The following is a 27,437-nucleotide window of genomic DNA, read 5'->3' as shown; positions in this document are numbered from 1 at the left end:
CGTGTGATAGCTATATGTAATTACAGAAACAAGTAGTAATTTTTGAAAATAACCAAGTATATTGTAAGATTACACATGACATGGTTTTTCTAATGTAAAATAAGAGAAATGGCGATTAGTTAGGTGTTAACAAACTTTAGTTGTTTGATGATATATGTACATAAATTTTGCAAGGCTTTGATACGTTAGATGTGAAGAAGCAGCCCTGAAGAAAGTTCAAATAATGTGTAACAAACAAAACTGATCTGATACACAAACCAACATAATAAAATTTAAAAATTGGGAAATCAATATACGAATATTCAGAAAAGACAAAGAAGGAAAGAAAATTTAGGAAGAATATTAACATTTATAGATTTGAAAGAATTTAACGAAAACATAATTTACTTAAAATATGGAAGTTAAGAATATTTATGTAAGAAAGAAATGAAGAAAATAATGGACTTGGTGAACAAGGAGTTGTCCGGAAAAAGTTAAAGAATAAACTGCTGCGCTGCGCCCACAGAGAGACGGTTTCGAGAGTCGCATTATTCATTCACAGCTAATTTATTTGTTTGATACAACTCTCTCTCTCTAATTCATCCGATCTCTCCACTGCGATCCTTGCTCTAATGGACTCCGTCTTCTCCAACGTCGATCGTGCTCCCGAAGATCCTATTCTCGGTGTACGTCTCTCTCTCTAGATCCATCTTTACTTATTATTATTTTTTTAGTTGGCGATTCTAAATCCGATCTCACAAAGTTACTTTATGGATTTTTAGTGCGTCTCTCTCCCTCTGTTTTGATCCGTAATTAAGCTTTTACGATAAGATCCGTGTCGGTTACTGCGAAGGCTTATTAATCTGATGATCTCCTGCCACACTAGATAACTGATTCCAGCAATGATTTGAGTTTCTTAGTGATCTGTGATTTGAGGTTTAACGTTTGCTTTTTTTCTTTTTTTTGTTTGTTTGTGGAAAACAGGTAACAGTTGCTTACAACAATGATCCAAGCCCATCGAAGCTCAATTTGGGTGTTGGCGCCTATCGAACTGAGGTTGTTTCCTCTGCCTACCTTCTAAGCATCTTTGTAGTTGCAATACTTCGATTAGCTATTTTGTAAGCTTAGGTTTTGATTTGTTAGTTATTTTTTTTTAACTTGTTGGATTTTTAAAGGAAGGGAAGCCCCTTGTTCTCGACGTGGTGCGTAGAGCAGAGCAACAGCTAGTCAACGATCCGTGAGTTATTCCAACATTGTTACTAAACCTCCTCGTGTGATTGATTCTTTTTTTTTTTTTGGCTAATGACTACACATTTGTCTCTATTCCTCTCTTTTAAGGTCCCGTGTCAAGGAGTATATTCCCATTGCTGGACTCGCTGATTTCAACAAACTTAGCGCCAAACTCATCTTAGGTGCTGATAGGTAAATCTCATATGGCCTTTCAATGTTTAATATGTGGTTTTGCTCTGTCTTTGTTTGTAGCTTTTATATGATCTTGTTTTGATTGGCAGTCCTGCTATTCAAGAGAGTAGAGTTGCTACGATCCAGTGCTTGTCTGGTACTGGTTCTTTGAGAGTTGGGGCTGAGTTTCTCAAGAAACACTACCACCAAGTAAAAGTTTCTCGCTTTCTAGTTTTATGTTATGGTAATTGAATCAAGTAATCAAAGGAACTGTTGCTAACTGTGGTTCTCGTTCTTCCAGAGTGTCATTTTCATTCCAAAACCGACTTGGGGAAACCATCCCAAAGTTTTCAACTTGGCAGGCTTGTCTGTGGAGTACTACCGTTACTATGATCCTGCAACCCGTGGGCTTGACTTCCAAGGTTTTTTTTTTAATTATTTATTTCTATGGATTTTGTCTTCACCTTCCTGTTTGCTACACCGACCTGCGTTCTTTCATGGTTATTGCTTGATGTCTTGATGTGTCCATCCACTTTACTTTTCCAAAAATGATAATTTCTCGAAGTGTACTGACCATACTCTTGCAGTCTAACGTTTAGAATAAGAATAAGGAAATAGATCTTAAGATTGCATTCTGTCAACAAATTTTATTAAAAGGTATATCATGTAGCCTTGACCCTTGATGCAAAAATAAACAGGGTTGCTCGAGGATCTTGGCGCTGCACCATCTGGAGCTATTGTCTTACTTCATGCATGTGCACACAATCCCACTGGAGTTGACCCAACCCCCGAACAGTGGGAACAGATTCGACAACTAATAAGATCCAAGAGCTTATTGCCCTTTTTTGATAGTGCATATCAGGTAACTCATTCAATAAGTCTTTGCTTCGTTGCTTTATTCAACGGTTGGTTACAAACAAATTAAACCAAGTATACTTTATGTTTGAATTTGATCTGATCTATTATGTATAAAACGAGAAGTCTGACTCTTAATTTTCCTATCACATTTGCAGGGTTTTGCTAGTGGTAGCCTTGACACAGACGCACACTCTGTCCGTACGTTTGTTGCTGATGGCGGTGAATGCTTGATAGCTCAAAGTTATGCCAAAAATATGGGACTTTATGGGGAGCGTGTTGGTGCCCTTAGCATTGTAAGGAACCAAACTTCTCAGTTTCATCTTTGATTCTATCCTTGTATCCATCTGCATTATTGTCAGAAGCACTTTCTATGGGTTTGCTGTTTATCCTGCCATAGTTTAGTAGTTTTTGTATATTACACGAATACAGTATTTCGAAAAGCGCATCTAATATTTTTCTTACCTAATGTAAAGGTGTGCAAGTCGGCTGATGTGGCTAGTAAGGTTGAGAGCCAGGTGAAACTTGTTGTGCGTCCCATGTATTCGAGCCCACCTATTCATGGAGCATCAATTGTTGCCACCATTCTCAAAAGCAGGTATATGTTGGGAGCATCAATTTACCCACTTTCAAATATTTTTGGTTGGGCAAGGGACCTTTAAATCTGAGTTAATGAAGTAGAAGTACACTTGCGTTTAGATGATTATGTGCACAAATATTTACTAAAATGTAAGCTGGCGTGATATTTTTTTTCTGAATTAAGCGGAAAGACATATCTCTACCGTTTCTACCATACGCAGTAGTTTGATAGTCTATTATATGTAGATATGGTTGTGCCAAGTATCATTCTCTGTGGAATAATGCATAATCACTAAAATTTCATTTGTGTTATCAAGCTTGTAATGAATCTCTTTATGGAATTAGAATCTGCTCCATGTTTCTAAACATTCTTTGTTTACATCTTGACAGCGATATGTACAACGACTGGACCATCGAGCTGAAAGGAATGGCTGACCGTATAATTAGCATGCGCCAACAGTTATTTGAAGCTCTACAAGCGAAAGGTTCATTTTTAATGCTTGTCTTCTCTCTTTTATTTCATCTTTAGTGGTGCCTATTTTATAAGCTCTTGCGCATGAGACGTTGTCTGGCTTGCAGGAACACCTGGTGATTGGAGTCACATTATCAAACAGATTGGCATGTTTACTTTTACTGGATTGAACAAGGAGCAAGTTGCCTTCATGACCAAAGAGTATCACATTTACATGACATCTGACGGGTGAGGCCAACTTATATAGTTATCTTTATTTTCAAATTTTCTTAGGCATATGATGGAGTTTAGTTTCTACAACGCCTAGAACCATCAGTATTCTATTCTCTAGCTATATTAAACAAGCTTAGTTTAAGCATCACATAGTTCAAAATATAGTCCACGCGTTTCATACTTTCATCATGTTCTTTTAGGTATGTGACCCAACATAGTTGCGTAGAAGTTCATATAAAGCAATTATTTGCTATTGAAATTACAGTTGTATGAAACAAAGGAAAATAGAAATGATCTTATATATGGTGTAACCAGAATGTTTAAGTTCATGAAGATCCTGAGGTTGAAATTGAGAAGAGTGATATTGTGTATTGCAGGAGAATAAGCATGGCAGGTCTCAGTACGAAGACGGTGCCTCACCTCGTTGACGCTATCCATGCTGCAGTTACCCGCGTCGTCTAAGCTATAGTAGCGATTGTTGTTTCGTCGAATAAAATGAAAAACGATAAAAACAGAGAGCCATCTTGGTTTTATGCTTTGTATTTTTCCGATGGTTATTCATATGTTTCCTTTTGACTGAGGATGGTTGAACCAATCAAACAGAGGATTCTGATTTGAATTTTGCAATGTTGAATGAAAATATTGGTTATTATAGTTTGCATTGTTATCTAATATGTTTATGTTCACTGATTCTATTGTCGGCTTCATCAAGAGATGATTTAGATTCATTGCATTTAAGGACATTTACTTGGTGCCAAATGGTGTAGAAACCGCAATGAACGAAATAACTCGTTGCGTATGGATAACACTATATATGTAACCTGTAGTTATTGTTGTAAATTTGAAATGATCACTACTTTTCAAAATGATAAATTACACGACGTGAGTAAACGATTAAAATAAAAACCATATCGTTCAGACATTAAAAATCAATCCTTTTAATTAGGAGGATATACGGAGATGTTTTAGACTTGGTGAAGAGTCGGCGCCTTACTTGCCCCCAACTAACTACGTTCATCCCTCTTCTTATCATTTAAAAGAGATTGACTAAAACGTGTTGTCTAAGTCAACTGTTATTTGAAAATGATGTTCAATGCTTCAGTTTCTTACGGTTATAAGAAAACGTAAAATATTTACTGTTTAGAATACAATGCCATGTAAAAATAAATATGATTTTACTGTTTTTAGAACTTGCTATAGGTCTTATCAGTACCAATGATTAATCCGAAACCAAATACAATTATACATTTAAAACATACAAATTTATGAACATGGACATATAAAGGACATGCAAATACTTGAGCTCCACGAAGAAACATGCAGCATAAGTGAAACAGCACGGCTAGACCAACGGGAAGCTTAAAGAGCTCAAGAACACTGTAAATGAGCTTATATAATCTATTACAAAGTCAAATTACAAAGGCAAAAACCATAATGGAACCAAAGAGGAGGGTAATCAAGAGAATATTGAAGATTTCCAGAACCAAGAAGATTAACAACAATGCTTTACGAGATGACTTGGAGGACTATCATCATGATCAACTATATGTAATGCACATACAGCATGAAGCGCTGGATGATTGGGTCACTAACCCCCATAGGGGAGCTCTAGCAAACCCTCCAACCAGGAATTAAAATACTCAAGTAGATATTCAAAGCTTTCTAAGACAATGTATCAACCTCCAGTTATATATATACCACTTTATCTCTACTGTATTTCTTCTCCGCTCCTACATGTTTGTCATCCCACCAAGATTGTTTGAAGCAAGTATGGATAAGAGTTTCTCATTATTTGACTTTCTTTATTTTATTGTTCTGGTTTTATGTCTTGGCATTTTTTCGTAGAAACATGTACAATGGATTCGAATAAATAAAAAAAGGTCAACTAAGAGCTCAAGATGAGTTGAGTAACAAAGAATGATTGAACAATGCGGTATTATTTGTGTTGGTAAGTGTATAAAGGATATTAATGTTCAACTTCTTGTATCTTGAACCTAATACAGTACACTTTATTTTTGGAGTAATTTTATTTTTACTTTATTGTGAAATGAAAAATCTAAGATTAGAGGATATTTTACTCCAAATTCCATTTTGGAGTAAAACTAAAGAAATGTAGGAGATGTTCTTAGCTAATATGCTAGTATAATGATTTTATATTATTTGTCCTAACTTACTGGCTTATGCTGGTATCTTTAGTTTTATTTATGCTTTTCTATGCTTGTTCCATATGATCCGAATCTATATTATAATTGCTCAATTGTTTAGTAGTCTCGGCTAGACCGCCGGCTCGTACATAAGGCATGTTAAGCAACATGCTTTAGGCCTCTTTATAAATACTTAAGCACTAAACCTGAGCAGTGTGAAGTAAATTATAATATAAATATTTAAACCGCTAAACCTTAAGCAAAAAATCCTTCTGGAAAGGCCGGTAAAACCGTCAGCAAATGCGAAGGAGCTGCAATGACATCCTGTAGCGGCTGGAAGGGGTAACCGTGAACGTGGTAACAGGCGGGGTCGCCGCTAGTTTCCCTGTTTGGATAACTTTCATTTAATCGAAGTTGAAGGTTCGGTCATATCTCTTTATCGTCTTTTAAACTTAAGTTTATATGTGTTTAATGCCTCTTTCTTTGTAAAATGTATGACTCAAAATTTTATATCATGACAACTTCCTTTTCAGTAATAGAAATATTAAAAACAAGTTATAAGAATAGCTGAAAGATCAAATCTTATTATATAAAGCTTGGTTCTTCAAAGTTGCTAATTAACATGATCGCGACACATGACAATTATATATTTTATGATTGTGACATGTGTTAATCTATCTTATTATTAAAAATATATATACTAAAATATTAACAAAAACTAATTTTATCAAAAAGTAATTAAAATATTATTCAATAGTAATTTTCCTTTTTTAAAATCCTAATCAAAATATAATTGCAAAAAACTATTTGATAATAATTTTCCTTATCTTATTATACAAAGCTTGGTTCTTCAAAATTGCTAATTAACATGATCGCGACACATGGCAATTATATATTTTATGATTGTGACATGTGTTAATCTATCTTATTATTAAAAATATATATACTAAAATATTAACAAAAACTAATTTTATCAAAAAGTAATTAAAATATTATTTAATAGTAATTTTCCTTTTTTAAAATTCTAATCAAAATATAATTGCAAAAAACTATTTGATAATAACTTTCCTTATAATATTGTGACATTTGTTTAAATATATAACGATTACACATATATATAATAAGATAATAAAAATGAATAAGATTGTGACATGTGTTAATCTATCTTATTATTAAAAATATATATAATAAGATATTAACAAAACGAATCTTATTATATAAACCTTGGTTCTTCAAAGTTGCTAATTAACATGATCGCGGTACATGGCAATTATATATTTTATGATTGTGACATGTGTTAATCTATCTCATTATTAAAAATATATATACTAAAATATTAACAAAAACAAATTTTATCAAAAAATAATTAAAATATTATTTAATAGTAATTTTCCTTTTTTAAAATCCTAATCAAAATATAATTGCAAAAGACTATTTGATAATAATTTTCCTTATAATATTGTGACATTTTTTTAAATATATAATGATTACACATATATATAATAAAATAATAAAAATGAATAAGATTGTGACATGTGTTAATCTATCTCATAATTAAAAAAATATATAATAAGATATTAACAAAACGAATTTTATTAAAAATCTTATTATATATATTGTTTAATAGTAATTTTCCTTTTTTAAAATCTTATTCAAAATATAATTGCAAAAGATTATTTGATAATAATTTTCCTTCTAATATTATGACATGTGTTTAAATATATAAAATACTAAAAATATATATAATAAAATAATAATTTTTTTTTGAAAAAAACTACTTTTAAAATTTATTTGATAGTAAAAACGAATTTTAAAAATATTTAGTAGTAATGGTTTTAGAAATTTTCCTTTTTCGAAATCCTATAAAATATATTTGAAACAATTTACTTAATATAATTTTTCTTTTCTAAACTTTTAATGAAAATATAATTATAAAAGATTATATTGAGCTTGGTTCTTCAAAATTGCTAATTAACAAGATTGTGACACATGGTAGTTATATATTTAAAAATGTGATATATGTTAAACTATATCACAATCAAAAATATATAAAATAAAATAATAAAAATGATTTTTCTTAAAAATTAATTATAAAAATTATTTATGATTCTTATTCTTATTATTATTATTACTATTATTATTATTATTATTATTTTTCATTGTATTTTTTGTTTTAAAATATACTAAGGTAGATAATTATAAAAGATAAACATCAACTTTAAAAAAAAATATTAAACAAAAACGAATTGTAAGATCCTACAAGTACAATAAATTATTAACATGAAGAAAAACTAACTTTAAAATAATTAATATTACTTTTTTAAAAGCATTATTAAAAGAAAATTGTAAAAGTACTCTTATTATTTTCTTATAAGTAAATAACTTTCATTTTTAATAGATAATTGTATGTTAAAAAGTTATGACAAAAAAATATCTACAAATATTTTACATCTATATTTAGGTTTAAGCTTCCACATATTATTTTTACAAAACACAATAGTATTAACATGAAAAGTATTACCTGAGTATTTTCTTTTAATTTCTTGATACAACTCACTTTTTTTATTATCTTTATTACATCGTATGATACTAGCATAACTTTTAATTATAATGTTATTGTCGTATATGTATACGTGCATATGAGAAATATATGTTTGTAATGTATAAGACAAAATATATAAATAATTAAACAAAAAATTTCTATTAAAAATAAAATAATTGTATAAAAATCTATATGAAATAAAATAATTAATTTCCTTTTTAAAAGTCTAAATAAAATAAAAACGTAAAAGTAATATTTTTTTTATAATTAATTAACTTTAATTTTTAATAATTTTGTGATAAAAAATAAACCAAAATTAACTTCAAATATTTTACCTGATACAATTGTGATATGTGTCAATTAAAAAGTTAGATTGTGAATGTGTCAATAAAACCTTCATTATGTGAAAATAACTTATTCTTTTCTTAAAATCTTAAATAAAAAGGATTTCTATAAAAAAATTCTTTTCTAATCTAAACCAATTAAGAATTATTTTTTAAATCATGACTAGAGAGAATTGTAAAATTCTATTTAATAATAATTTTTACTTCAGAAATTTAATGATAAACATGATAGTTACAATTATTCAATTTAGAAGAAAAATGGTAAAAATATTAATGGTATTGAAAAAAAAAATTTTTGAAAATAGTTAATATTAATTGGAAATAGTTATTTGATAGAACTTTTATTTTTTAAATCCTAGACAAAATATAATCGTAAAAAATTATGTAATATTAATTTCCTTTTCTAAAATGCTACAAAACTGTAAAAGAATATTAGATAGTTGTTTTCCTTTTTTATAAAACAAAATCTAAAACAAAAGAAATTTGTATAATATTTTTAAGTCCTAACCAAAAAAGAATTGTAAAACTTTATTTGATATTATTTTTAAGAGAGTGTTTGATGATGAACATGATACTAAAAATTATTTAATTAACAAAAGAAGTGTATAATTAGTATTGGTATGAATTATAAAAAATATCTATTTAAAAATATTTATTAATACCAGAAAATAATTATTTGATAGCAATATTGTTTTTTATGAAATTCTAAAGAGAAGATATTTGTAATAGGTTATATGACAATAATTTACATTTTCTAAAATCTTAAACAAAATTGTAAAAGAGTGTTTTTTTAATTGTAAATAAAAAGGAGATTTATAAAATAGAATGTTTTCCTTTTTTAAAAAATCCTAGCAAAATAAATATTTATAGACTTATATAATAAAATATTAAATTAGTACATAAGAACATGTATAATATTGTCATTGATTCGATTGGTGTATTTAACTTTTATTTCCTTTTATTTTTCATTTTTTATTTTCAGATTGTTTTCAGTTTAAATGTTTATTTATAGTATTTTCTCTAATTCTTAGTATAAAGTTTATAACAACTCATCTATACACCTGGATTATAAAATACAAATATTAACTTGAACTTATATGTGAAGTTTTTTTAATTATAAAATAAATCTCAAAAAACATATGCAAAAAACAATCATAATACTATAATAAAATGATTTATCATTTTATGTTTTAATTTTTATTAAAATAAAACATTAAACAAAAACCCGTTGCAACGCAACGGGCTCATATCTTGTAAATAAATAAAAAGTCTTGAAAAAGTATATTGCCTTCTTTTGTACAACATGCACCGCACGTTGTCTCTCCACCCCTAGAAAGAGTATACATCAACATTTATCTGTTTCATTTACTTCCACCACACCTCAAAAACAGAACATCACTGGAAAATTATACAGAACATAAAGTATTTTTTTTTGCTCCACTTATTTTTTGGTATGTGTTTTGTTTCATTCCGTGGTGAAAGAACAGAGACAATGGAGAGCGAACGGACTAGTTCTTGATCTGTACGTCTCTTTTGCCTTCTTCTCTTCTCATTTGTGTATTTCATTTGCTTTTTTATATTATGTAAGATCTGAGAAAGAAAAAAAAAGTGTGTGTGGGGAAAGATAAATTGAGAGGAGTAAATTGGGGATGGTGAGGACATTAGGACGTAAAATAAGCTGGCCAAGATCTTTCAGTTTTAGAAAGATGTTTGATGGTCGGAACTCTGGACATTCATCATTTTCTTCTCGCGGGGATGGCAGGCATACCCCGGAGCACGAACTTGCTGTACACGCTATACCATCGGCTCAGAGGACTCGTAGAGGCAGGCAAAACAGGACATCAGGTTTGTTTACCTCTTAATATGGGCTTATTTTATAATTTGCCCTCGCGTGTAATTTAAACAAATAACATGATATCTTATGTTTGACCCCACACAAAACATGATACATATAAATAGTAATCACTTTTTAACAAAATATGGGTGAAATTGAAAATGTTTTTGTTTGGAGAAACCACACACATTGTATATGGTATATGAATTGCATTTAGAGTGCAGTTCTGTATATACATGGGTTAGATGATCTGAAAAATCAATTAGTAGTAGATATTTACTTATCTTTATTTTAGATTAGTTCTTACGTCATATGTGCATTTATATATGTTTCAGACATGGAAGCAATGAAGGCAAGATTCGCAAAACTGCTGCTTGGAGAGGACATGTCAGGCGGTAGTGAAGGCGTGACATCTGCGTTAGCTTTGTCAAATGCCATCACCAACCTCGCTGGTAAATATTTGAGACTATTATATCCGTAATTGACTTATTGGAATTGTTAAAAATTGACAAACTACTCGTGGCTTTGGTATTGACAGATTCTGTGTTCGGGGAGCAGATGAAATTGCAGCCTATGTATCCGGAGACTAAAATGATTTGGAGGAAAGAAATGAATTTCTTATTGTCTGTGGTTGATCACATTGTCCAGTTTGTTCCTTCTAAACAAATGGGCAAAAATGGAGCATTCACTGAGGTGAATGCATGGACTATTAGTCAGTTACGTAAACACAATACTCCTCGTGACTATTTATCTTATAAATCTTTAATTTGATCTTTTGTAGATCATGGTGACCAAACAAAGAGATGATTTGCTGATGAACATTCCAGCCTTACGCAAGCTTGACTCGGTTCTTCTCGTGAGTTTTTAACTGCATCCTCATGGAATACCACATGATTGTTAAGTTTTAACGTTTGCTACAAGAAGAAAATGTTTTATTTTATTTTTCTATAAAACACAACAATGTTTGCAAGTATAAACATAAATGTAAACGTCAAATACTATATTATCATCCCATTCAAGTGTGCATGTATAGATCATGATACCTGTTCACACTCTAACTTAATAAAATGCGGATAAAACACACTTTTGTTTACTTTAAGATCTATATAGGATAACAAACTCAAAAATAGATTTAAATGAGTTCCATGCATATATGTAATTGCGTCTTGTGATGCCATCCTATTAATACAAGTTATCATTTTGGCAGGAGACTTTGGACAACTTTAAAGACCAGAAAGACTTTTGGTATGTCCCAAGAGATGTTGAGGATACATCGAACAATGGAGACTGGAGGAGGGATGAGAACTGGTGGGTACCAGTTGTTAAGGTTCCATCGGATGGATTGTCTGAAGAATCACGTAAACTGTTGCAAAGTCAAAAATATTCTGTGGCACAAGTCCTCAAAGCCGCCACAGCTATTAATGATGTAGTATTGTCTGAAATGAACATTCCTGACCACTACATTGACTCCCTTCCAAAGGTTATTAATTAACTTCTTCATGAATGTTCTTAATTATTCTTTTACCGCTAAGCTAATATATAGTTGTTGTTGTTTTGTAGAATGGGAAGACAATCCTTGGAGATTTCCTTTACAAGATCTTAACAGATGAACACTTTGTTCCTGACTACTTCCTTTCTTTCTTGGATTTGTCAACGGAGCACAAAGTTCTTGATCTAAAGAACAGGATTGAAGCCTCCATGGTTATATGGAAGAGGAAGATGAACCAGAAAGAGAAAGATGGGAGATCACAGTGGGGATCCTCTGTTAGCTTGGAGAAGAGGGAGCTTTTAGAGGTCCGAGCTGAGACTGTTTTAGTTATGCTTAAACACCAATACCCTGGGATCCCACAATCTTCACTTGAAGTCTCCAAGATTAAAAACAACAAGGTAACGTAAAAAACAAGAAAGAAAAAATAAACATCAGCATGCTAAATTTTATTAAAAACTTAATAAGAGCTTGTTATCGTGGGTCTTTCACAGGACATTGGACAGGCGATTTTGGAGAGCTATTCGAGGGTTTTAGAAAATCTTGCTTCCAAGATCATGTCAAGAATAGAGGATGTCCTTGAAGCCGATGCGCTAGTTCAAAGACAGCTGATGGCAGAGGCAGAGAGAAGATCAGCTGAAAGTGAGGTGGAATCTGAATATGAGGAAACCGAAAAGATGGAGTCGGCAGAAACGCCAAACTCGAGGAAACTATCAGAACTCATAGGGTGGAGATTGTCATCAGATACAAAGAAGCATTGTTCGATGAGTGATATAGAACTCTTCCACAAAGCTGAGCAGGAGAAGACGGTGGTGAAGTCTCCAAGAGCTTTGGAGAAGCTGATGATGAAATCTCCAAGAGCTTTGGAGAAGCCGATGATGAAGTCTCCAAGAGCTCTACCAAAGAAACTTTCATTTCTAGCAAAGTTAGAGAACATGAGAAGCCCCACTGAGAGACACTAACAACCAAGTAGAGCATAGAAGAGAGGAGAGAGAAGAGAGAGAGAGAGGACTTTGTACATATACAAAAAAATGCAGGCATTGGCTTAGGATTTGGACATGCATCTTAGTGTTTGACGACACTTGTGGTAGATTTTTTTCTTGTGTTTATTCACCTGGTTGATCATGTTTGTTTTGCTTGTTTGACTATATATTGCTTCCTGTTCTTTTTTGAAGAGGGAAGTGTGGTTTGGGTAAATACGAAAGGGTTTTGATAATCTATTAAAATCCCTTATATATTAAAAGAGAAGCATTGCAACATATTTTTGTAGCCACATGTCATCACCACAATCATTTTTTGATTCCTTAGAAAAATATGTTGGTCCATATAAATATATAATAAGTTTTTTATTAAACTAACCATAAATTAATCATAAATTTTCTTCATTGTTTCCTTAAATAAAATTCACGGAATTGACTAATGTGGCTTAAGTATATATGACAATTAATGATTTTGAATAATGAAAATTTGATAAAAATTAGTCTATTCTCTATCATTTTTTAAAATTTTAACTTATTAAAATAAATTAAACAACCACATTAACTATATAATAAAAATTTAGATTTTTCGTATATGTTATATTTTGAATTTTTAAAAACAAATATAAATGAATAAAGTTGTTAAAAATCTCACATTGAAATTTTTGTGATCCATGATTTAAAATTTCTGTTATAACAAGATACAAATGATTATGAAATTACATAACTAAAAAGTCTCATTTAATAAATATTATTATATGTATATTAATATTTTAAAAAATAAATTATATACCATATAAAATACGTAAGTATATTAGTTTCGAAATTTGCTTTGAATTTTTTTGATAAACATTTTGAACAATTATTGACAACTTAATATTTAGATTTTAAACTTTGAATTGAATGTTTTTAAAATTATAAACTACTACAACTATTAAATATCCCACAAATTTTTGTATTGTTATCAGTGATTTAAATTTTTTGTTATAAATAAATAAAAATGATCAAAAATAACATGAGTATAAAATATTTTTAATAGATGTCAATGTTAAAAATGTACTATATATCTATGTTAATATCATTTAAACTTAATTTTTTACCATATAAAATAGAAAAAAGTGTTTGTGTGGATTAATAAAATTTATTTAAGTATTTGTACCAATTTAATTATATACGTAATAGTTACTAAATTTTTAATTATTCAATATAAATTTATTATTTCATAATATGTAAAAAATATATAATACTTAAAAATAATATATATATAACATTTATCCCGCGCAAGACGCGGATCTTAACCTAGTTTTAAGATTAAACAAAAGAAAATTAAAAATAACATCCATCATCATTATGCTAAATAATTAATCTATATATACTCGATATTCAACATTTAAATGGTATAAAATTAAATAAAAATGTAATTTCTTTCCATTAATATAAAATAAAAACATGATTAAAAATGAAATAAAAGTGGATGCATGGCATGAACTTTTAAATTAAATACTATTATAAAAGAAAATATAAAAAAAGGATTGGAGATATATTTATAATTTGTTTAATTTTGCTCCGATACAAAATTTAGGACGAACCATGGAATCACTGAGAAACACAACACACAAAGGAATTTGGATACATTAATCATGGCATATACAAATTTTATAGAAAAGTACCAAAAAACTTAACATTACGAGATTTTTCTTTCACATAATAAAGATGTTACGGCATACAGAAAAATGGGTTAAAAAAATTCATCCTTAGACGATCTGAATCCATTCACCAGTGCTGGGAACACCTTTGTAGACGGCGAAGAGAAGATAGTAACCGGGCGGTGCAACATTTCCACTGGGTGGTGCAACCGTCTGGATTTCAAAAGAAGCGCCACCAGCAGGGTTAACACCACCGACACCCAACAGAAGCATCCTCATGTTCATGGAGATACTGTGCGTGGTAAAGGATGGAGCTAACATGGTAAGCTTGAGACTCTGCTTGGTCACGTCCTTTTGGTTAAGGTTGACCTTCACGTTGAAGTTCTGTCCGTATCTGATCTGTTTTGGTGACGTGGCGATCTTTGGCCTCAAGGTGGCTAGTGCCGGGTCGAGGTAAGGTGGTGAGAATTTCTCAACGCGAAGCTCCGTAGGGAACTCAACGTTGTACTTGTAACCGTCGTTGGTGTTGCTTCCAGCGACGAGAACCTTACCGTCGGGGATAGCGATGGCGACGGAGTGGTACATACGTGGGATGTTGGTGGCTGCGAGCTCTCTGAAACGCTTTCCACGGGCGGCACGAGGCTTGTACAAGGTGGGAGCGAAGTTAGGGTCTTTACCGTAGCCCCATCCTGAACATCCACGTTTACCTCCGTTGACTAGGAGTATGTCTCCGTTAGGGAGGATGACGGTGTCACTCATGACTCGTGGAGTTGGCATAGTCTCTATCTTCCATCGAGGCTTAGCGCTGTTGATTCTTATCCTTGCACAGTCCTGTAGTGCTGGTTCGAATACCTACAGGACCACAAAAATAAATCAACATTTTACTCAGTTCAAAAAGAAAACCTGATCTAAAATTTTGTGCTATACTAAAGAAATTTTTTTACTTTCTTTTTTTAATACAATTTGAGAAGCTATTTTTATATATATAAATTCTAAAAAATTTGGATCGTAAGACTAATGTTTCATTAGACTGTATCCGGCCTTGAAACATGGCTTATAAAGTTTGGTTCCAACAATACCTTTTTGCTGGCACGGTAATAAGCGTCGTGTCGGGTTCCACCGCAGACGAGGACCTCAGCAGGGATGACTTTAGGGTTTTTCATGTAAAGATGGATGGGGAGGAGTGCTGAGGAGCCTGATCCAGGGTAGTTACGGGAACCACCTGGGAGCTGAGGGAACTCTTTGATGACCTGGTTTGTTTTGGGGCTTAGGAGGATGGATCTGTTGTTTGCGAAGATGAAGAGGTTACCGTCGGTGTTAAGCCATACGAAAGGGTAGAGGTTGTTCTCTTCCGGGTCGTCTGTTTGCTTAAGGAGCAATGAGTCGTAGATCTTCTTGTTGTTTTGTCCTTCCTCTGGGATGTACTCGTAGTTCATGGCGTCACGTCCTCCAATAATGAAGAACTTTCCGTCAGGGAGAGTGGCTTGCGTTGAGTACCATCTCTTCGCAGCCAAAGCCTGAGGGTATTCATGCCATTGGCAGTTTGGACAAGCCGCTAGGTACCTCGCCGTGTTGGCTCCTCCTCCGTATCCTCCAGTGCTCACCATTGTTCCGTTGACGGTCAGACCTCCAGACGAGCACCATGTATCAGTGGCAAGCTATCATTAAAAGTATGTGAATAGAGATGTTTAATAAAATTCCAAATTATGCTAGATATTATGTATGTGAATGGGGATATGATACATACGGATAGAGGCTTAATGGCACCGTTGTTGACATCAATGAGAACCGAATGAGCCCAACAATCGATCTTGTTGGTCTTGGCATTGACGACGTGGCATGGAACACCCGGAGGCAACTTAATCTTTGAGATTCTCCAGATGGTTGCGTCATAGAATTGGACCTGGTTGATGAGTGGCATCAGACCTGCATGCATAGCTGACACACCCGAGTTTTCCAAGAACAACTCCCACTTTCCAGGCCAGTTTGTCTGAGCTTCTAGAGCACCGCCTGATCTCCTTTTTCCTCCAGCTTTTCCACCGGTAACCACTGGCTTAGCAACCTCCACATCATCGTGGTCGTGAACGTTGTTGAAGCCAGGGAGGAAGGGAAGAAATGGTAGAGGGAAGATGGCATCGGACACAGCCGCTAGCATAAGGACAGATACTGTCCATATGACTCTTGTTGAGGCTCTCATTTTTTTTTTAATTTTTTTAGATTTTTATTTTATTTTTAGTCGTCCCCGGTTTTAGTTGGGGGAGATGAGAAATTATGATCCCAGGCTTATTTAAATTATGAATGCCTGAGTAATAAGTTTTTGTCTCAGCGTATTTTATAGGTTCTTGTACTAGTGTTTATTTTTAGCGTTTGCTATTTTTAAACGTGTGGTGAGAAGACGTCTTTCCTAAACAACTTCTAGTTTTGTGGAGACTCTTTAATAAAAGAAAAAGATTTGGGGTTTCATATCTGTCTCTTGTGCTCTTTTAGAATTACGTGGTTGCAGACAATATAATAGAGACGGTAATTTCATAGTTAGACTTAGATACAGCCATACAGCTAATAACTCTTTCCTTTAAAACATTTTTCGTATGGTTAGATTTTCAAATTCAAGTTTAGCTCTATTCTTTAACGTGGTATTAGTTATTTTGGACTGACGTGAAAAAGTTCACGTGAATTTGTTTCTGGCTTATTTCCAAAAATATTATTACTAATTAGAATTTGACGTTAGTTATATTTTTGTCCATTTGATGTAGAATTTGGATTGATATTCCAATAGAAATTAAAAAGCCATAACATATGAATATGTAATGAATAAGGCCGCGTCTACTCGTGTAGAATAATATGACGGTGTTATGGACTATGGTATGTGTTGGACCCAATTTCGGTCAGATTTTGATGGGCCTGAATAAATCGGTTGTGCAACCTATCAAAAGCCCGATCCATGCAAGTCCGGATCGATTTAAAGAATCGGAGATCGCGAGGAAGTTGAGAGAAATCCGAAGTCAATCGATTATAAAAGGAGATCGTCGGAAACAAAGAAAGGACATCGAGAAAACCCTAGAGAGAGCTTAACACACATCGACCTTATTTCACTTCTCTTTTTTCTTATCGATCTCATTTGTAATATTGGATCTCGTTTCTCTTATTATATTGAGTCTTGTTCATCAATAAAATCCATCTTTGCCTATTGGAATCTGATTACATCGTTGTGTTTTAAAGATATCGTTGGTCACGTCATCTTTTCTTTCCCGGATTAAACTTTTGATCATAAGTTATTTTAGGATCTACGGATCCATGCATGCATGTACAACTTTTACTCAGGTGTGACGTGTGCAAGTGTGGTATTCTTCTAAGAGCGTGGTAAAGAAGGATGTTGTTTCAAGCTGTACTGCAGTGCGCCAAAATTACTTAGGCATTAGTTCACGAAAATTATAATATGCATCATTTATTCATAACTTCCAAACCAGAAAAGAAGATGATGTTCACGCAAAATCTACACGGAAAGATCCAACCAACTGTATTCCGTATGACTTAATTTACTTTATGTTTCAAGTGTTCTGCTTTACCTTTAAAGGTGAAGTGTAACCATTATAAGCATGTGCCCACTCTTTCTTATAGGAGGGAGATAAGTATCACGGCGTATTAGGGAAAAGCTTACGAGAAAATGATAGATCAAAAAATTAGTGGACATAATAATACAAAACAACTACCTTGCGGCTACTTTTCTTGATGAAAACTTTCTGATATTACGGCAGATACATTGATAGAATCTTGATAGGAAATAAAAACTAAAAGAGTATCTTAAACTTGAGAACCTTATTGTAATAGTTAATCATGGGCATGTCCTTAGAACATAATGAATTGAAAGATTCATCCTCCTTTAACGAAAGTTTGTACTTTGGAGCCCAATTGGAAGTAAAGGAGATCGAGCCGGAGCAACAAAATGGATCGTGCTTGGTATGTTTTAAGTCCCAAATCACATATTAACAAATATTTGGTTCACAACTTACAAGCCTTTATGAGCCCTTTAGTTTGCAGAGAAAACAAGAATGAAGTCATGGTTTTAGATGCTGTTTTACATTTCAAGCTTTTATATATTATCGGATGGAGATAGATATATTACAAATCAGCTTTCACTTGTTTCTCCTGGCTTCACAAACCTGCATGCACTGTAGACGAGAACCACTCGTTAATAACCTAATAAAACCATCCAAGCGCTGAAAATATTGGAAACTAAGAAAAGCAATCTACATAAACATTTAGGCTCCTAACAAGAACGTAGCATCCAAGGCATCTCTGAATCAATACACACCATGACCTTAAAAGTTTAAATGGACAACCATAGATTTTGTTACTGTTATAATTGGCCATGAAAGGTTAACCTATCAAAAGATCAGTCCAATGGTGAAAGGAAGACACAGACAAAAGCCAAAAAAAAATTCAAAACATAAAGACTATATGACACTCAAATTATGGCGGTAAATGCGTGCAGGAGAAGGAAGATCAGCAATAAGGCAGACAATTTCTAATAAAGCTTAGAAAGACAATATGAAACAAAAACCACATTGGCAAGATAACTTACGTGGTTACAAAGATCCAACATTTGAATCCATTATTACCTCAGATGTCAAATCCCAGACAACTAATGGAACAGATAGAACTGACATATAAAACAAAAGCCCTAAAACAAAACATATATCTCTAAAACATCTCAAAGGAAGATACTACCCCTACCTCATTGGCATCAAACAGAGTGATATTCTTGAGGCATTTAGAAAAATAAAACTTTGGATATCTTAAGTCCATAATACAGAATTAAAAAATATGAATTTGTCGACGGATATAACCTTTACGTCGTGAACTGAATCAAGAAGAAGCTCGTTGTCCTTCGCAATCAAGACTCTCGTCGAAATTCTTCGAAGGGTACTTGGCGGTTACGACACCGACCTCGAAGACAAGATTATCCCCTGAGGATCGAATCCCGGTGATAGACCACCACTGATAAAACGCCCTGACACGAATCCCACGGAGCTCCGCGATCTGACCGTGCGTGATCCGACCCGTCACCTTGTCCGAATAAGTCGCGAGGTAGTTGTCGGGAGGAAGCGTGATTTTGCACGTTCCGTGGAGGAGAAGGGAGAAGTCGCCGGAGGTTTTGTTGATGTAGTAGTCCTTGACGGAGAGAGGGAGGAGTCCTATCGGGAAACCATGGCTCGTGAGCTCCGCGTGGGCCCGACTTGGTGCTTTGACTTTTGGGATTGGGTCCTGTAGGGAGAGAGGTAAGAGGACGAGGAACGAGACAAAGAAGAGAGAGATCTTCATGTTCGTCCTGGCGAAAAGTAAAAAGCTCAAATGTTAGCAAAAAAAAAAAAAAGAAAAGTAAAAAGCTTCGAATCCACAGAAACTTTTTAGCAGAGTCCTCTGTTTTTGTTTATCTATTTGGGAGACTTTTCGTTTTGGAGACTTGGTTTTGTCGTTTTTGTTGACTTTGAATTCCTATTCTATTATTATATTACTTGATGTCTTTTTTGTCTTAAATATTTATTATATATATATATATATATATTTTAGATGCAGTTTAATAAATAATATATAAAAATATAGCTTATTTTAAAAATAATACAAGGTTTTTCCTTATATTATATAAAATTTATATATAGTAACTATAATTATATTTTGATAGAATCATATATTTATTTATTTTTCTTCTAAATTTCATATATTATTATTTATAATTGTATGATATTCTCTATTAAATTAAATTAAATTTTAAACTATTAATTTAGTATATTATTAATTTATGGGCTGATGATCTATTTCCCTTTCGTAACTATTATATAACACAATGTCCACATAACCCGTAATTATTATCTTTTGAATGAATGTTAAATACCTGTTTTTCATGATTTAAAGTTTGAATTGTATTTAACTCGTAATTAAGTTTGGTTTAATGTGTACCAAAATATACTTAACCATTAAACACCAATTAAAATCCAAATTAAACCAATAATTTTTATATTAAAATAGCTAATCTCACATTCATTAAATAAATGGTCAAGATCTCCAAATTATTAAAACTATAGGCATAAAATAATTCTGTTCTTCTCGATTTTGATGATTTGCGAATTTTTATTCTTTGGTTTTCTAACTTTTGGTTTTATTTTGGACGAGTGTGAGATTAGTTATTTTTATAGGGTATTTTTGGTTTAATTTGAGTTGTATTGGTGTAATTTAATTTGAGTTTTGTTAGGTGTCTAATGGTTAAGAATATACTTTGTACACATTAAACCAACCTTAATCATGGTTTAGGGGTGTATATTTCAAACTCTTAAGTTGAGTTTTAAAAATGATTCGAACTTTGAATTAATGGGAAACATCTATTTAACATTTATTCGATGGATGTATAGAATAAAATCTTAACTTCGTGTAGAAATGGTGATATATGATAGTTTTCATGGAAAAATAGATCGTCAATCCTTAATTTATAGGGCATTAACTTATGAAGTTTATTGTTATCACTAAATTTAAAATTATTTTCAGAATATTGCATAGAATTTTTTTGAAAGATTGTATGATCCTCTAATTAGACGTGATTTTTATTAAAACATAATAAAACTAAGCTTAACATGTCTGTATCAACCAATTTAAATTGCATCAACTAAATTTTTATTAAGTGGCATCAACCAATTTAAAGGTCTACATATCTTCATCAGGGAATAGCTCATCCTTTAACGAAGGAGCAATCCACTGAATCTGAATATAAGTAATCTCCCAAAGATCATCATCCTCCTTCTGCACCAAAATCTCCTTCTCCTTCATCGTCCCAATCATTGTAGTCAAAAGCTCAGGCACCACCTCCTGAAGCTTGTTATCACCATACTCCCCCAAATCCGCCTTCATACACGTGTCCATCCTCCTCAACACCCCCAACCAAAACGTCCTAAACTCCGCACTCCCAACAATCTGCTCCAAGTAATGCAAAAACACGTTCTTGAGCATCTTCATCGCTATCTTCAACGTCCCTTCCATGCTCCTCATCTCCCTCTCCGCGCTCTCGCGCCTCGAATAGTCCAGTAGCTTCTCGTGCAAGTCATCTATCGTCGGGAAGATCACATGGTCTATGCAGTAGATGCAACCCGACGGCGTGAACCCGAGATCCTCGTGCGCCATGGTGAAGCTTCTCTCTAGCGACGTCACCGCTCTGTTGCGTATCTCTTCACGTCGCGCTAGCGTCGTTTTTCGAAAAGCCTCGGAGAGTTTGAGGAAGAGGTGGTGAACGAAGTTGACTCCTCTCAAACTGTTCTCCTCCACTGAGGATGAGCTGCTCGTGTTGCTAGCCACGCTGAAGTTGTTTACCGTCTCTGTGGATGCTGTCTTGTACCATTGTATTAACATTGTAACTGACTCCGTCATGAGGTCTAGTATCGTCAAGTTCTTCTCAACCGCGCTGTTTCGCAACGCGACGAAGCTGAAGGAGCAGTCAATGCAATACGCGTAGCTTGACTGGGAGAGATGGGACGCGTTGGTGGACATTAGACCGATGAGAGCGTCAACAGCTTGCTCCTTGGTCTCGGGATGTCTCCCGCACAAAGAGAGCAGCTGCAAAACGCTTTTCCAACCGATCTGAGTTTGGAGACTAGCGGAGTGGTCCGTGATAATCCTGCTGACAAACTCTGTTATCGTGTCGTAACAAGTGTCGATAATCTCTTTATCTATCTTCCACATGATCGTTATCGACCTGAAGATCAGCTCCTCCGGGAGCTGATCTTGAAGGTTAGCAGCGAGAATCTTTATGCAGACTTTAAACAAGCCCGGGATGCCTTTTTCGACGAAAGGGATGGGGGAGAAGAGAGGGAAGTTAGCTACGTTGAGGAGATACTCATGGTAGCTAGGCCAGAACATGTTGAACCGGTGGATGTTGGATAAGGCCACAGCTATGATCAAGTCCCAGCAGAATTTAACCGTCTCTTCTTCCTCTATCGCCGTGCTAAACTTTTGTCCTTTCCCTGCGGCTGCGTAGATTAGAGAACGGCCTAGGTTTAATACTGCAACGTCAGGTAACACCGAGCTTTTGCTGAAGATTTGACCGATTCTGCATTGTTTGATGACTTTGAGATTCTGCTCAAACTCGCTCATCCCTAGAGCTACGGATTCTTCAACGCTGTCTAACGCCAAGAAGTGTGAGAATCTACCCATTAAGCTAGACCCTTGTCTCCTGTTGAATTTGTTTTCTTGGCTCGCAAGCATGTTTAGGTCAGATTCGGATAAGGCTTCTTCTTCCGTTGTCTCGAACTCTATAGCAGACTGCGGAAGAAGCTGGAGCTTTCTTAGCTTCAAGAGACAGTCCACAATGTTCCTCCACCCTCCTCTGATGGAATCTCCGAAGCTGTTAGCGAGCGTGAAGACCGCGAGAGTAGCCATTCTAGGTTTCATGTCGTGGCTAAACGCGAAGAGAGTCTCTTCAGGCGTGGTGTAAGGGTTCAACAGCGTTGTGAATTTACAAAAGGAAGCGATTAGCTCGTCGAGAATGTCTTCAAGACCGTACTGAGCAACTCTGGCTATAGAGATCAAAGCGTCAACGCACTCGTGAAGCACTTCGTCGTCGTCTGAATGCTCGAAGAAGGCTGAAACTGCAGCTATAGATGGACCTGCTATGGTTGCAAACATGTCTCTTCCTATTCGCCGATCAAACTGGCACATACTCAAAGGCTGTGTGGTCCTTGTTCTGTTCATCAGCTCAATCCATCTGTTTGGATTCATCTCCACCGGACCTGAATGTGTCGATAAGGCGAATGCGTTTGTTGAAATGGATTGAAACAGCTCTGATAGGTACTCTCTTGGAAGGTCTTTTCCAGCGTTGATGGCTCTGTTGTTGCGGATGAACTCGTCTTCAGTCATTTTCTTCTTAACCTGAGGGTTGTGTTGATCTGTGTTGAGCATGATTAGCGAGTAGCAGAGGATATGGACAGTGTCTTTACTTGCAAAGATCTCTGAAGACTGTTGATTATAGAACCTCTCGGAGAAAGCTTCAATCATACGTTCAATCTTTTGAGACTCTCCTGGTAGCCGAAACGACTCCAAGAATGTTCTTAAAGCAGTATCAAGATTCATGCCTGTGAACTCAAATGTATGTGTGAAGCTTTTGAGAACACTGAGATGCAACTCGTCAGGGTCTCCAAGGTAATCTCCAATCATTGTCTTGTCCAAACCTGGTGTGAATCTGAAGAAAGAAGCTAATGCCATTGGATCAGGAGGGTCAGAGACTAAGTGGTTATACTTCAAATACTCCAAACCCTTTTTCTCATCTCTATTAAAATGGTTAGCAGCTATAGCTAGCTTCCTCTTTTGTGCTTTCCTTACTCTTATATGCTCCACCCATGTCTCAAAATCCTCTTTTGGCTTCTCTATCCAAAAGGGTATGTACTCGTTAATCTCAACCGGGCTTGGCTTGATAGCGTTTGAGTCTTCTTCCTCACCACCTTCATCTTCCTCTCTATCCATATTGTCGGCGATGTTGTGAATCAAGATCACAAGACCTTCAAAGGCTTGGATTTGCATAGAGGTTAAGGGACCAGATGTAGGGAAGGTGTGTCTGCATAGAACTTTGCCTGTCTCTTCAAAAACATTCCTACATATGGGATCACAATCATAGTTCACATATGCTTCAACTATGAACGCAGGTTGTCTACAAAAATTGATTAGCCCTTCAAGTGCAACTTCTTGTAACTGAAGGAAGCCTGTGAAAGCTGTAACTTTAAGTAACACAAAGGAGAAGAAAGCTTCAAGTTGTAGCCTCACAAACCTAATAAAAAGAAGAAATTGTCTTAGCATTTCGGTTTACTTGTAAGACAAGAAACAGATGATGTAAAAGATAGACATTATTTTAGCACTTAGGTTTACTTGTAAGTGAAGAAACAGAGGACTTACTTGCGGAGGAAGTGATAGATGTTAAGGATACAACTAGAGATCATAGAGAGGACAAGAGGGCTTGAAGAAGCTCCATAATGGATCAAATGGTGAAACAAATCGTCTTGAACCATCCTAAGAAGCTTTGGATGTTGCCCTATAGCATCACCGCTTAACTCAATGGCGCTGTTGATTAAGACCAAAGCGAAAATCTGCACATCCTCGTCCGCGGTGTGGACGCTTGTCCCTTCCGAGTTCTCGACAACCTCAACAACATTGAGCAAAGAACATAAGAAATGAAAGATGTCGATGCAACAACGTATTCCATATCCGCTGTTCATGTCGATTTCGTCGGTGTCAGACTCTGAATCTTCACCACCGTCTTCTCCTCTGACTTCAAAGTCAGGTAACCTAGAGAAGATGATCTGAATCAGCTCATGCATTGTGTATCTTCCATTGCGCTGGAGAAGATCTCCTCTACCAGCAGATTGTTGTACAACTTGGAAACATGTGTTGACTATTGTGCAAACCGCTTGATCTTCTAGTAACTCCTGTGTTAATTCACATCTTATTAGAAAACTTTGATCTAAAAGAGAAAAAGTCATGTTATGAGCTTCCAAATTAAAACTAATTGCTATAAATGTATTGATCCTAATTTTTTTATATATTTGTTTATTAATTCTTCAACTACCGATATGTTATTTTATTCGTAAAAGCAAAAGACAAACAAACCGAGGCTGGATGTTTCATGACTCCGGTTAGAACTTGAAGGATCCTCATCATCACTGCATCTTCAGATATCGAATCTGTTTTCTCCAAACGACAACTAGTGATCCCAGAGACAATAGAGTTCATAGCATCTTTAGCACCAGGACTTTTCTCATCAAAGATTTCAATCTTAAGAATCTTCAAGATTGAGGACAAAGCCACCGCTGTGGCACTTGCGGGGATCTCATCGCTTTGAATGACTTCAAGGAAAGGCGAGAGGTAAACCGAAGGATCTATGGTGCGCCATTCTTGCTGAGGGTTGAAGATAAGGGCTCTCAGAGATTTGAGAGATTGTTGGACTGATGAATCACAATGGTCTGTTTCTTGTGGAGAAAGGTAACTTTCTGAGATGGGTCTACGGATGACAGCAAGGACTGCACCAACCTCTGTGTTAAGCATACATGAAATCCCTAACTCTTTACGCTTTGCTTTCACCACGGCTCTCTCCATGTCTCTCACCTTACCACACTCTTTTTACCGACAAGGAAGAAAAACATTTAGAAACTATTTCCTTATTTATCTTGTCTATGTAAGGTCTTGCCTTGGTTAGTGCAAACACATAAACTATATTTGGAATGTATGTTTTAGTGGCTGAGACTTAGTAATGGGTGATTTTAATTTCAACCACTTGTCTTCACATATCAAGGAAAACTCGATCATCTGCCGCCAATTTCTCTATGAAACAAAACATCAAATTTCTTAATATAGATATTAATTAACTTTTCAATTAATCCTTTCTATTTCCATTTTTACATTATATCCATTTTGTTGTTTAAATAAAAAAAAGTCATAAACAAATAATTATTACAGTTCAAATAATAATTATAACATCAATTTTTTTAATCTAGATATTAATTTGAAATGTATGTTTTGTGGCTGAGACTTAGTAATGGGTGATTTTAATTTCAACCACTTGTCTTAGCCACCATCAATTTCTCTATGGCTTAAGATAGCACTAATGTAAGAAATGCAAGCACAAAATTAAAACGTATTATTTGGATTAAACCTAGGTTAAATATGTTTATTTCAATAAAACTCTACAATGTTGTTAGAAAACTATTGATGAATGAGGAAAAATTTGTAACTTTGTAGTGTATTTTGAAAGGGATAAAAAATTCGTAAAACATTTTCTGATCACAAAATAACCTCTTCCACTGATTTCGATAAAAATAAATCTTCCAATACAGATTTAGTGAAAATTTATCATTCAGAAATAAATATACAGATGTATAATGTATTCCTACATAACTGCATATCCTTTAAAAAAAAAATTAATAGCTGTTTTCCTTAAATGGATTATCTATTAAGCATGTTCATTTGGAGTATTGGAATAAAAAATCACAGAAACAAAGAGATATAAACAAATTAGCTGGATAAACACTAACCACATTTTTTGGTAATGAAATAAAATATAAAATTATATAAATGCATGTAGCTATAATACTTTCTTTTTTTGATAATTTAGAGAAAATTCAATTTATGATGCATTTTAAGATATTAAGAAAAAAAAACAATAGTAACAGAAAAAATAAACAACTTCTACAATATTTATGTAACTATAGCAATTTAATCGGTTCCTTAAGAAGGCCTTAGATGGCCTGGAAATTTTTCTGGCAGTGCTTCTCTCACCCTTGGGGTGGGTAGTAGCCACCAAAACTGTTTTAATGGTCATCGCCTTTGTGAACTTGGTGGTAACCTTGGCGTGTTCTGCGTTCTGTGGAGACAACCCATGGTGTATCAGAGTCAAAGTCAAAATAGACTGGTAATGCTCACGGTGTTGGTTAGGGGGGGGGGGGGGGGGGGGGGTCTTCTATATGTTTCTCAGGGAGACGGGTCGCAGTTGGTTTTCGTTGATAAGAGTCATGGTTGGAACGCCTATATTATCCTCTTTTTCTTCTCTTGGTACATTTATTTGAGCAACGTGATGAAGTTACTCTTCGATAGTGAAGACATATTTGCAGAAGTTATTAGAAGTTTCGTTGCGGTTGAATATATATAGTTTGTTTCTTAAACTTGTTTAATTTAGTTTGTTTTGATTCTATCTCAGTTTCAACTACAAGTTTGATTACTATTAAGTTTAACTGAAATGTTTTTAATCTTAAATTATGATTATAATTACAGAAAAAGTAAAAAAAAAAAAACTATTTACAATGTTTATGAAACTATACCAATTGTACAATAAACCGTTATATTTGCATTATGTTGAAAATTCTGTTTAAGATCAATTATATTTTCCAAGAAACAAAACATCAAATTTCTTAATATAGATAATAATTAACCTTTTGATTAAT

The 27,437-nt window shown here is 34.0% G+C and overlaps 5 protein-coding genes across 7 annotated transcripts; 2 read left to right on the top strand and 3 right to left on the bottom strand.

The window, feature by feature from the left end:
• The first annotated feature begins 414 nt into the window (after positions 1-414).
• Positions 415-4,153, top strand: LOC106371800 (aspartate aminotransferase, cytoplasmic isozyme 1-like). The gene is made up of 12 exons (XM_022693411.2): positions 415-665; positions 964-1,035; positions 1,155-1,216; positions 1,318-1,401; positions 1,491-1,590; positions 1,682-1,802; positions 2,079-2,242; positions 2,394-2,531; positions 2,712-2,833; positions 3,205-3,299; positions 3,394-3,514; positions 3,877-4,153. The coding sequence occupies exons 1-12, from the start codon at positions 612-614 to the stop codon at positions 3,959-3,961; spliced, it is 1,218 nt and encodes a 405-aa protein (XP_022549132.1). The 5' UTR covers positions 415-611; the 3' UTR covers positions 3,962-4,153.
• A 5,735-nt stretch (positions 4,154-9,888) lies between these two features.
• Positions 9,889-13,065, top strand: LOC106370463 (rop guanine nucleotide exchange factor 10). 2 transcript variants are annotated; one of them, XM_022693410.2, is made up of 8 exons: positions 9,892-10,051; positions 10,292-10,374; positions 10,699-10,815; positions 10,902-11,056; positions 11,145-11,219; positions 11,571-11,843; positions 11,924-12,250; positions 12,344-13,065. In XM_022693410.2, exons 3-8 carry the CDS (start codon positions 10,701-10,703, stop codon positions 12,809-12,811), a joined length of 1,413 nt encoding a protein of 470 aa, XP_022549131.2. In that variant the 5' UTR covers positions 9,892-10,051; positions 10,292-10,374; positions 10,699-10,700; the 3' UTR covers positions 12,812-13,065. The 2 variants fall into 2 exon arrangements, with proteins under 2 accessions (XP_013665922.2, XP_022549131.2); XM_013810468.3 differs by having other exon boundaries at positions 9,889-10,374.
• Positions 13,066-14,429: 1,364 nt separating this feature from the next.
• Positions 14,430-16,875, bottom strand: LOC106371799 (aldehyde oxidase GLOX1). The gene is made up of 3 exons (XM_048743133.1): positions 16,220-16,875; positions 15,552-16,130; positions 14,430-15,324 (listed from the first exon to the last, which is right to left on the bottom strand). The coding sequence occupies exons 1-3, from the start codon at positions 16,667-16,669 to the stop codon at positions 14,581-14,583; spliced, it is 1,773 nt and encodes a 590-aa protein (XP_048599090.1). The 5' UTR covers positions 16,670-16,875; the 3' UTR covers positions 14,430-14,580.
• A 1,530-nt stretch (positions 16,876-18,405) lies between these two features.
• On the bottom strand, positions 18,406-20,084 carry BNAA10G15560D. Of its 2 annotated transcripts, XM_048743134.1 has the most exons (3): positions 19,852-20,084; positions 19,320-19,811; positions 18,406-18,641 (listed from the first exon to the last, which is right to left on the bottom strand). In XM_048743134.1, the coding sequence occupies exon 2, from the start codon at positions 19,792-19,794 to the stop codon at positions 19,339-19,341; it is 456 nt and encodes a 151-aa protein (XP_048599091.1). In that variant the 5' UTR covers positions 19,795-19,811; positions 19,852-20,084; the 3' UTR covers positions 18,406-18,641; positions 19,320-19,338. The 2 variants fall into 2 exon arrangements, with proteins under 2 accessions (XP_048599091.1, XP_048599092.1); XM_048743135.1 differs by lacking the exon at positions 19,852-20,084 and having other exon boundaries at positions 19,320-19,825.
• An 877-nt stretch (positions 20,085-20,961) lies between these two features.
• LOC106370806 (ARF guanine-nucleotide exchange factor GNL2) lies at positions 20,962-25,643 on the bottom strand. The gene is made up of 3 exons (XM_013810788.3): positions 25,111-25,643; positions 24,400-24,929; positions 20,962-24,274 (listed from the first exon to the last, which is right to left on the bottom strand). The coding sequence occupies exons 1-3, from the start codon at positions 25,594-25,596 to the stop codon at positions 21,169-21,171; spliced, it is 4,122 nt and encodes a 1,373-aa protein (XP_013666242.2). The 5' UTR covers positions 25,597-25,643; the 3' UTR covers positions 20,962-21,168.
• Positions 25,644-27,437: the final 1,794 nt, after the last annotated feature.

This window comes from Brassica napus, chromosome A10 (assembly GCF_020379485.1).
Source record: "Brassica napus cultivar Da-Ae chromosome A10, Da-Ae, whole genome shotgun sequence".
NCBI classification, from domain to species: domain Eukaryota; kingdom Viridiplantae; phylum Streptophyta; class Magnoliopsida; order Brassicales; family Brassicaceae; genus Brassica; species Brassica napus.
Note: the sequence above shows the minus strand (reverse complement) of the source record. Positions and strands in the feature narration are given on the sequence as shown.

Coding starts and splice junctions, on each gene's coding strand:
- LOC106371800 (XM_022693411.2), top strand. CDS start 612: ATGGACTCCGTCTTCTCCAACGTCGATCGTGCTCCCGAAGATCCTATT. Junction 1,803..2,078: donor CCGTGGGCTTGACTTCCAAG/GTTTTTTTTTTA, acceptor AAAAATAAACAG/GGTTGCTCGAGGATCTTGGC. Junction 2,532..2,711: donor GTGTTGGTGCCCTTAGCATT/GTAAGGAACCAA, acceptor CCTAATGTAAAG/GTGTGCAAGTCGGCTGATGT.
- LOC106370463 (XM_013810468.3), top strand. CDS start 10,179: ATGGTGAGGACATTAGGACGTAAAATAAGCTGGCCAAGATCTTTCAGT. Junction 10,375..10,698: donor CAGGCAAAACAGGACATCAG/GTTTGTTTACCT, acceptor TATATGTTTCAG/ACATGGAAGCAATGAAGGCA. Junction 11,844..11,923: donor ACATTGACTCCCTTCCAAAG/GTTATTAATTAA, acceptor GTTGTTTTGTAG/AATGGGAAGACAATCCTTGG.
- LOC106370806 (XM_013810788.3), bottom strand. CDS start 25,596: ATGGAGAGAGCCGTGGTGAAAGCAAAGCGTAAAGAGTTAGGGATTTCA. Junction 24,930..25,110: donor TCATGAAACATCCAGCCTCG/GTTTGTTTGTCT, acceptor GAATTAACACAG/GAGTTACTAGAAGATCAAGC. Junction 24,275..24,399: donor ATCTATCACTTCCTCCGCAA/GTAAGTCCTCTG, acceptor TCTTTTTATTAG/GTTTGTGAGGCTACAACTTG.
- BNAA10G15560D (XM_048743134.1), bottom strand. CDS start 19,794: ATGAAGATCTCTCTCTTCTTTGTCTCGTTCCTCGTCCTCTTACCTCTC.
- LOC106371799 (XM_048743133.1), bottom strand. CDS start 16,669: ATGAGAGCCTCAACAAGAGTCATATGGACAGTATCTGTCCTTATGCTA. Junction 16,131..16,219: donor GTGCCATTAAGCCTCTATCC/GTATGTATCATA, acceptor TTTTAATGATAG/CTTGCCACTGATACATGGTG. Junction 15,325..15,551: donor ATTACCGTGCCAGCAAAAAG/GTATTGTTGGAA, acceptor GTGGTCCTGTAG/GTATTCGAACCAGCACTACA.